The 10,249-nt window shown below is 38.4% G+C and overlaps 1 protein-coding gene across 1 annotated transcript in view; it reads left to right on the forward strand.

Moving 5' to 3' along the window:
* The window catches only part of Dnajc3 (DnaJ heat shock protein family (Hsp40) member C3), a 65,600-nt gene that overhangs the window by 16,173 nt on the left and 39,178 nt on the right, over positions 1-10,249 (forward strand). Inside the window, exon 4 of the mRNA XM_010631018.2 lies at positions 19-147. Within this exon, the coding sequence (XP_010629320.1) occupies positions 19-147 (129 nt within the window). The remainder of the gene's footprint in view (positions 1-18; positions 148-10,249) is intronic.

The raw sequence follows: 10,249 nt of genomic DNA on the forward strand, positions 1-10,249 counted from the left end.
CGGGTTTGTCTGGGGAAGAAGCGAGGCACCGGCGCGTCCTGGGACGCGGGGACTGTTGTCGCTTGGCTCCTGGGGACTCTGTTGGTCGGGGCGCTGGGAGGAGGCGGTGGCCAAGATGGGAGTCGCCTTTCGCAGTGGAGTTTCCAGGTGGCGGAGGCCGGGAAGCGAAGGGGACAGGTTTGAGTATTTAGAAAGTAGTGGCCGTCGCGTTTCGATGCTCTGTGAGGTGTGTGGGAGTCGTTAGGTCGATGCATCCGGAGTTAGTGTCGGGATTCGCGTTCTCAGAGGGCAGAGGACCAAGTTTGTGGTTCTGCCAACTCCCAGCCTGGTGTCAGTTCCGTTTATGGCTGGCTGTGCTTTTAAAAGTTGCCTGGAAAGGGTCCCTTTATAAAAGATAGGAGCGCTTAAATTTCACTCCTCCAGACTGGAATGTTGGCTGCTGCGACAAAGAGAAAATAGAGGGCCGTCCCGTCTTGAGTGTCAGCGGGGAGGAGTAAGAAGTAAAGCCTAAAATGCCAGTTTGGTGAATGCCCCCAGCTTTGTTACTGTGCTGAATATTCGAGTATAATGACACATCTGTCACATGCGCTGATCAATTTTCATCTCCACGAAAGGGGGCAGTTGTCAAGGAGGTCAAATTAAACATTCGGATATTCTATTCAGAGTGAGGAACTGAACTTAAGATTTGTGTATGGTGAAGTCCTCTCAAAATTGTCAACTTTTTTTTTGGTAATAGGTAATGCTCTTCAATTTTTAGGTCTCATTCAAGGCTGTGTTGTTTTGTTTCTTGGTGTTCATATATTTATATATAATATATATATATTTTTTTTTAACTGAAAAAGAGTGTGTAGTGTGGCGGTATTGGGGCAAAGAATTTGACAGTGAAGCTGCCCTAGAAAGTATAGGGCATTTTAATTTGAATCCTGGACTACTTTAATATATATTTAGTATATAATTACTATACCCTAGATCTCTTCCATATTATGTCCAGTTATTCTTCGTGATTTATTTGGGATGCTTAAGAGAAAGTTACTTATGCTCAAATTTCAGTTTTAAAAATTTTTAAAGTTATGGAGGTGCTTTTTTGTATCATTTGCTTTTCCACTAGTTTGTCGACTATCTTATCAGAATTTAGTTTTTTTTTAATGATTCTGTAAACGCTTTAACATTTCATTTTTCTAATGTGATCCTTTTCATAAGAAAATCACATTAGAGAGCTTTTCTATATAGGAAGCCGCTGACATTTCTCAGGGGGCCAGAGTGCTCTCTTCTCTCTTATTTGTGGCCATTGTCTGTGTAAAATGGTCGGAACTTGGTACAGGTGATAGAGTAGAAAGGAAAGGAGACTTTCTGTAAGCCATCTCTTATTCTTGGAGCTATGTGGTACTGGTGGTACTGTTCCTGTTTTACAGTTGACAGAACTGTAGCTCCGAGTGTAATTTAAGTTCATCTTGTGTACAAGAGGGAGACAAGTTAAATAGTTGACAGTATCATGTGGGTTCAAGCATTTCTACCTGATGGCAGCTGAGGAAAATCAGCTTTTTGGCGGGGGGTGGGGGTGGGGGTGGCCACTAGCAGTCATTAAGGAAAAGGTAATTTCTTGTATAGTGGCTCTCAAAATTGAGTGCACATTAGAATCTCATGTAGAGTTTTTAAAAAACAGGGTTTTGGGCACCCTTCCATAGTTTCTGATTAAGCGGTCTTGATGAGACCCAAAGTTTTGCAGTTTAAGGAAGATTCCAGTGACCAACACTTTGAGAACCACGAGTGTAATATATTATATAGAAGAGTTAACATTGCTTGATGGCCTTTTGGCTAAGATCAAGTGTACATAGAAGAGTTAAATTAGGGGACTACTGTATAGAGATTCTGCAGTTGGTGATGGGGATATAAAGATAAAAATTCTGATGTGAGTAGCACACTGTTAGCTTCTGTTTTCCTAAATAAGTTTTTGTCTGGGATCTGGAACCATACAGTTCTCAGAAAGTGCCCCTGGAGAGAAGAAATAAAAGAGAATGGTGTGTGAGAAGGTTGAATGTGAAATAGTTGCATGCTAATGAGAATGTTACCAATAGTTAGCTTAGATGGTCTAATTTTTTCAGGTTTAAAAACACTTTTTTTTTTAAAAAAAACTTTTCTGTTGTAATCCAGAGGAGAACGTGTATCCTGAATTGAAAGATTGACTGTTAGTATTCCCTTTCTCACAGACCTTTGAAAAAAGTACGAAGCACTAAATTAGAAACAATTTTGGGACTAGAAATAAGTCTTTAGTAGTTTCTATTTTATTCTCATATTACAGATAAAGGAAATTACTTCACTTCTTTGCTAATGGATTGTTCTACTTAGTGATTTGAGTAACAGACTGAAAACCCAACCTGTTTTCTGTTATCAAAGTTCAATCTTTTTTCTTTCTTAACATGTTATCTGGACCCATTTTTTTCTTCATTTCACTGAATGGAGCTGATTAAACTATATTTTGGTCAGATGAAAAAGAACAGTTGAAAATTTTTTGTTTAAAATTTTTATTTGAACCTAACTTACTGCAAGTTTTCTAGGATTTCCTTGACATTAGTCAAATATGGAAAGAGTACATAAAGTAGTAAAAATGATTTTATTTTAAATTCTTTACAAGATAAGCTGTAGTTAGCAGTAGTGTCCAAGTCCAGTTGACCTGTCTGTCACATTTTCTGGGTTCCTGGAAATGCTATAGTTTTTATTTGGGACAGGAGTGTTCTGAGATGAGATGCCCTGTAACAATTAGGTTTTATTTTCCCATGTGAAGTTAATTAATTGTGATTAAGTTTAGTGTTTTGTCATTTCTATCTTCCTTTGATTAATTAGTCATTAGCTATTCTTTGTTTACATGGAAATAGCATGGGAACCCAGTCATCTGTTCTTTAGAATGCACACATTGCTGCATAAATTTATTTTTCTTAACATATCGTTAGAAACTGACTTTTAAAGTGGTATTATTTGATATGACATTATTTAGAGTTCTGGGGTACAGAAGAGTCAATCAACAAAATTGTATATTATTTTGCTCTGGTGAGGTATATATGGTAAAATCGTTTTCCCTAAGGAGTTTACAAATTGTGTGGGGATTTAAGGAATGCAATTTGAAGCATATCCTCTTCACTGGCTTTCTTAGTTTGGATTTAGTGGTCTACTCACTGTACATACAGTACCTCAGACAGCCTTTGATTTCTCTGCCCCTATAGTCTGGGTTCACTCACCTGGAAAAATCACAAAACTGATTAAATCCAACCTGGCCAACTTGTTTGTTGTACCTTAGAGCTGAACACAGGTGGTGAAAAACAATTTTGTTGTTAGTTTCATTTTAAGTACAAAATCTCAATCTCAAATGCACACTGAATTGTAGGGAACAGGGAAAGGGGATGTTACTAGAACCTCTGCATTAAGTCCTAGTCTCCTGAGATCCAGGACAGCACAAGGCAAATTAATGACAGAAATTAATGACAGCGACTTAGAGAAGAAGCTGAGCTTTGGGCCTGATCATTGCTGCTCTGGGCAGCAAAGAGGAAAGGCCCAGAGTTTGCCTTGGTATATAGGGAAAAAAAATGTAGCAGATAACTCAGAGGGAGGTGATCATCCTAGTCTAAGGAGGGACTATGTAATGAAGAGTTGGTTCCTCTCAGGATGTCTCCAGCTGGTATAATCCTGCCCGGGAGCATCACATAAGCGGACAATTGAGGTTTTACCTGTGACTAGAAGCAAAAATGGAGTAGGCAGGAAAAAGGGCCCTAATCACGATTTAATTGTGAAGTGATTTTGTGTAGAATTGCTCCTGGTACTAACTACTAGGAACATTCCTATAATTCCCTGGTATTTGTTCTTGGATATCAGTATTTTAAAACTTTTTCCTTATGCTTCCAATTTAAACTCTTTTTACCTCATTCTTTCAGACCTTGTCTTTATTGAGAAAGTGAAATCTATCACAGGAAAACTTGTTCTTTCTACTAACAGGTCACTAACTTGTCTACATCTGAACCTGTTCTCTATTTTGGGTTAAATCCTATCTTACATGTCTAGATTCCATTTCCTCTCACCTGAAAATGTTTCTTCTACAGTTGTTTGAGCTGTTGTAACAGAGTATATTAGACCGAGTAATTTATAAACAATAAAAATTTATTTCAGCTTTAAGTACTTAGGGGCTTACTAGCTGATCTAGGCCTGCCTGGTTTGAACCTTGATGTTTTTGACCATCAGTTCTCTTCTTGGCTGGGAAATCCAAGGTTATTTGATGTCTATCAAGGGACACACTGTTGTATCCTCATATGGCAGAGGGACAAATGTTATAGCCTTACATAGCATAAGGTGGAAGGGCAAAAGGGATCAGTTTGTTCCCCATCCATTTTATAAGGTGCTAATACATCTGTGAGGGCACAGCTCTTATAATGTAATCACTTCTGAAACCTCTTAATACCATCACAGCGAATTAAGTTTCAGCTCATGAATTTTGGTGATATTCAGACCATAGCAAGTTTGTGTCCTGTGTCATTTTTTTCCCTTTACTAGTAACTTTTCTGTCTTAAATTAGTCTGATGTCATTTGTCTCTGAAGCTATTCAATTGTTTTGCTTATATTGATAGCAGAATTTTAGACTTGTTAGCAATATGTCTACATTTTTTCTATTCTTTCCCAATGTTATCTTATTAGTAACTGTAAAGCATTATGTATACTTCTCCAAACTTTTTTTTTTTAAATTTCAAAAAATGTTTTGTTTAGCAAGGTAGGGTCTTGACTTACCACATACCCTATGCTGATCTTGAACTCAGATCCTCTTGTTTCAGCCTCCCAAGTGGTGGGATTATAGGTATGAGCCACCATGCCTAACATTTCTTCAAACTCTTTCAACCTCTGTCAGAAGTTTCCCGTTACATTGAAGCTCCCCCCACCTCCCAGTACTGAGGGGAATGGAAACTGAGGCCTTCACATTGAGCTATACCCCCAGACCTTTTTTATTTTTTTATTTTTAGACAGGACCTTGCTGAGTTGCCCTTGAACTGAGCTAGCCTTGAACTTGTGATCCTTCTGCCTTAGCCACCCAGATTAGAGGCATGTGGCACCATGCTCACTTTGCATTGATTTCTGTTATTTATAAACTTCAAATTCATTTGTGATATAAGGTCTTTATTTTAGCTGTTGCCATACTCTGGAAAGCTGTTCCCTAAGATCACCAAATGAACATTCATGTTTCACAGAGGCCTTCTTGATGTGCTATGTAAAAAGAACTCTCTCCAATAGCATTGTCCTTTATTACTTGTATTTTCTTTATAAAAACAACTCATTTACTTTTCTTATCTGTTTATTCCCTTTAAAATATAAGTTTCTTGGCAGGGGCTCTTGTTTCTGTACCTAAAACATGTTTAAATGAAGTAAATTACAATAAATAATATTATTATTTTTTTTTTAGACAGGGTCTCATTATGTAGTTGAGACTGACCTGGAACTCACTATGTAGCCCAGGCTGGTCTCGAACTCATAGCGATCCTCCTGCCTCAGCCTCCTGAGTTCTGGGATTACAGGCATAAGCCACCACGCCCGGCGTACAATAAATATTTTTAAAATGTCTGCGTAAAATTGATTCTGAGCTTTTTTTTATGAATTTATTTTCCAAGTTGAAATTCCTTGAGCAAGGAAGCCTACTATAATGTTTATGCTTTTACAGTTAATTGAAGCGAAGACAGATAATGTCCATTGAATTGATCGTACCTGGTGCTTATTTTTTGGGGTGGGGCTCGAACTTGGGACTTGGCGCTTGTGAGGCAGGCAGTGGCACCACTGAGCTAAATTCCTGGGCCCTGGTGCTATGTTTTGAATGTTGGTGTTCCTCCCAAATTCATTTATTAGAGCCTAACACCTAATGGGACAATTAAGGGATGGGGCCCTTGGAAAGTGATTAAGTCATGTTGGCAACAAAGTGCCATCTGTATATATAAAGCAGAAAACTGTTCACTCGACACTGAATTTGCTGGTGCCTTCATTGTGGATTTCCTAGTCTCCACAACTATAAACAATAACTTGCTGTTGTTCATAAATTATCCACTCTAAGGGATTTTATTGTGTTCTGAATAGACTAGGACATATGTTTAGAATAGATTTTATTTTTCTACTTCATTTATGAAATTTTGGTGCAGACATCACTCTAATGTATATAACTACTTAGCCTTTTATTTCAAATTGGCTGTGTAGACTAAACTGCTCTTCAGGTCAGTATGATTAGAGAGAGATGCTTACATGTTCTAAGGTTTCCAGCTCACTATTATGATGATGATGTTTCTGTTACTGGGGGTCAAACTTGGGTCCTTGCGCTTGCAAGGAAGGCAGCCAGATTATTTTTGTTTAGACTTTTTTCACTGGTCTTTGCTTAACTGCAGAGTTGCTAAGATACAGAATTTCCTGCCTTTTTTCTGTGGCCGGATTCCCCTTGTCTTCTGTGTTTCTTCCATTAGACTTTGTCTGGACTCTTCTCACCTTGGCTTGAGTCTTGGACCCAGAGCTGTGTTGCTTTATAGGATAATCTTAGGATTTTTTTCCTTCCTCACATTGTAACATTCTGATTGGGTTCTGCCTGGCTTGAACTTCAGTACAGTTATTGTCAGTTCCTGCTTTCTCTACTTTCATTTGTATGGCTTTGTGACTAACCCATCATACTTTTAATGACTTACCTATGAGATTTTAAAAATTATTTTGTCAGAATATGTTAATACTAACTTGAATGAATGATATGGTTACCTATTCTACCCTTTTTCTTACTTTTTCTGCTTCCTTTGTTCAGCTATGATTGATACTTGTCTAAGGAGAAACCTTTTTGATGCTGATTAGGAAATGGCATAATATTTGGTTGCCATGTATCTTGGAAAATAATGCTCATAGTATACATGGCAAAGGGATAAAAATTAGCTGTGGCTCAAAATGGAGATGACATAGAACAAAAACAGCCAGCAATCTATTTTTTTCAGATATTGTCTTTATGAATCAGTTTGATTAGTTTGATTTGCTAATTGTTATTTTATATCTTAGATTATATTATTTTGAAGAATTATGTTTAAAAGGAAGGCAAGTAGTTAAATTCACTCAGCAAATATTGAGTGTTCTATGTAAACTACTGAACTAGGTGATGTAAAGAAAAAAGTTAGGACTGAGGATTAGCTCTGGTAGAATTCTTGCCTAAGATGAGTGAGATCATGGATCCAGTCCCCAGTACTGAGGGAAAAAGGAAAAAATGGACCATTTCTGCTCTCAAACTTGCTTCTGTTCAGTGTGGTGCATTAACTAATGCTTTACTTGGAACACCCAGCTGAACTGAATGAGTGAGGTTTGGGAGTGGAAGACCCACCTCAGGGCTGTTGTCAATGGTATAAAAAGAAATAAAGGGGAAGATCCGTGGGCTGTTGATTTTCTAGGAAAAGCTTGCTGTGGTTGGTTTTCCTGATGTGAACTTGGCTGTGCTTGGGTCCTCACTGTTGCTGGAAATGGCTGCTGTTTCTCTTCAAGGAAGCTCTCTGATCTTCACTGTGATTGTCACTTCCTGGCTCCCACGTAGATCCTTTAGCCTGGTAGCACAAATTCTTCACCTCACCTATGCAAGTTTTCTAGCTTCCACCATTAGCCTTTGGGCCTTCAGGGTGCAGATCCTCAATATGGATGAGCATGAGACATTGCTGTGGGCTCTAGGCCTCTGGGTGGACTTGTGGAGGACATCGCCTTGGACTCTAGGCCTTCAGCTGGACTTGTGTGGGACATTGCTATAGGATCCAGGCCCTTGCTGGATTCTTTGGGTCTCTAGTTAGATTTCTTGCACTCCTCTGCTTTTGACTTTTTGGGTGATTATTATAAAAGAATCTTATAAATTGTGTGTCCTGTAATAAATCTATTCTCTTGCAAAACCCTGTCCAAACAATCAGTGTTGGGGGGATTGAGGTTCTAAGAAGAGACAGGCAAATTGTGAAAAGCAGATCGAACCTTCAGTATTATGATTGTGAGCCATTTTAAGTAGTAAAATCACCTAGAAAGCACAAAACATGACATAAAATGTACTTGTTTATAATATAAAAGCTGAAACAAGAAGGCAGTGTTGTCTTGTTAGACCTAGCTGGGAACATATACTTAGGTAATTCAAGCTTTTTATTGCTCTGTGCATGTACTTGTTTCCAAATGGCTGTAAAAGTGCTGCAGGTACAAATGAAGTGAGTGGGTGAATTCATGTATACAGAATCTGAATTATAATGGTTGCCCATATACAGTTAGCCCTCTGTACTGTGGGCTGTGCATCTGTGGATTGTACTAACTATAGATCAAAAATATTTGGACAAATATTTGCATCTGCATTGAAGATGTATAGGCTTTTTTTGGTCTTTATTCCCTAAATACAGTATAACAATTATTTACATAGTATTTATATTGTATTAGGCATTGAAAGTAATCTAGAGATGATTTAAAGTATACATGAGATTTTTGTAGGTTATATGCAAATACTGTGATTTTTGGATTGGAATATTTGGATTTTGGTATCCACAGTGGTGAGACAGGGATGGTCCTGGAACTGGATCCCTTGTGGATACTGAAGGATGACTACAGAAATAAACTTGCATGTATAACAAGCAAATAAAAATTAAGCAAACCTACTGTAGACCTTGTTTCTATAACTTGTCATGAGGTCTTAAGTGATGCATATGCTTTCTTCTCAACTACCTCCTTTTTCCTTCTCTCTCTGTCAGTTGGAATCTCAGTTTCTCTGGCTTTTTTATCCACACATCTTCCTCCCTGAAGAGACTGCCTGTTTTGTGCTTGTTATAGATTTTTTTTTTAATTAACCCATAGTGTTGAGCATAGAAGAATTAAGACATGCTCTGGAGGGTCCCCTAATTCTACCTAGGTGTTACCTCCATTGTTTAACAGCTACCTTTTTTCTCCTTGGTAGTTGGGATCAGTTTTTCTAGTCAACAGAGTAAAATTATTTTTTCCCTTTTAGTTTTAGTGGCATAGGGAGTACAGAATAGCCAGGTGACAGTCTTCTAATTCAGTGGTGGTGAACCTATGGCATACATACTGCAGTGGGCTGTATTATTGAAAGCTCTAAATGTTCACCATCACTGTATTCATTGGAAACGTTGTGTAGTATATATGGTAAAGCCAGTTAATCCCGCGGGCATGACCACATTGTGTACTTCTGCTGTGAAATGAGCTCCTTGAATAGTAGGTATAGTGCTGTGTAGAATGACATTCTATGAAGGTACTGTGGGTGTTTCTAGCAGTGGTGTGCAAGCAGAAGCATTGGGGGCAAATTCATAACCAGAATATCACAAGGGAATCCATTATGGAAGAAGACCAGAAAAATCAATCTGCTGCCCACCCCTACCCCCCAGCCCCATGATGGCATATTGGGAGCACAATTTTGGACTCAGTGCTGGCATATTTGATATTTAGCAATAGCGTAGGTCCATTTTGGCAAGGTCTACTTTTTGTTTCTCTCCTCTGTAATTGGCTATATTTTATAGTTGATGTGCCTGCCTAGTCTCTGATGGTAAAGTGTTGCTGGGTAAGCTTGTACTACTTTAGGAAGTATCATCATCCCATTGAAATCAGAAAGCCCATCTCAGCCATTGCGTCCTCCCAGTCATAGCTCCCTTACAGGGACAGTGACCACAGAACTTTGAAAAGATTGTAGATAGTCCCTCACAAATAGCTTTCTTAATGTCTCAGTAAAGGGAGTGTCTTCTTAGCTCTACTATGGAACAAAAGTGGGAGGTTGGTGTATAGGTGATAAATCCAGCCCAACATTCCTGTATCTCTAAGCCTTTAGATTCCTCCTCTTATTCTGTTACAAAAACAGTTTATAAATGTACACATATAGATAGGTTATGGTTTGGTTCTAGATGTCCTCCTAGAGCCTTAGGCGGTCACAGGTGACTTTTTCACAGGTGGCTGAATCTGGATTGTGTGATGCTGGAATTAAGGGCATGTGATTACTAAACCAGTACACTGATTGGGTTTGTTATTGCCCTAATCCCAGGAGTCTGGATAAGAAAAAAGGGGTAAAAAGACACTGTTAAGGTCCCTTGTTGCTTTTGATACCTTCTGTCCACCATGAACTGTTGCATGTACCATGCGGCCATAAAGTGAACTGATTATGGACTAAAACCTCTACAAACTGAGCTAAATAAATCTTTTCCCCTCTAACTTTAGTTGTTGGATTTTTTTTTTTTTTTTTTTTTTTTTTTTGGGG

This window comes from Fukomys damarensis, unplaced genomic scaffold, assembly GCF_012274545.1.
Source record: "Fukomys damarensis isolate Sample0158 unplaced genomic scaffold, DMR_v1.0_HiC HiC_scaffold_6, whole genome shotgun sequence".
NCBI lineage: Eukaryota > Metazoa > Chordata > Mammalia > Rodentia > Bathyergidae > Fukomys > Fukomys damarensis.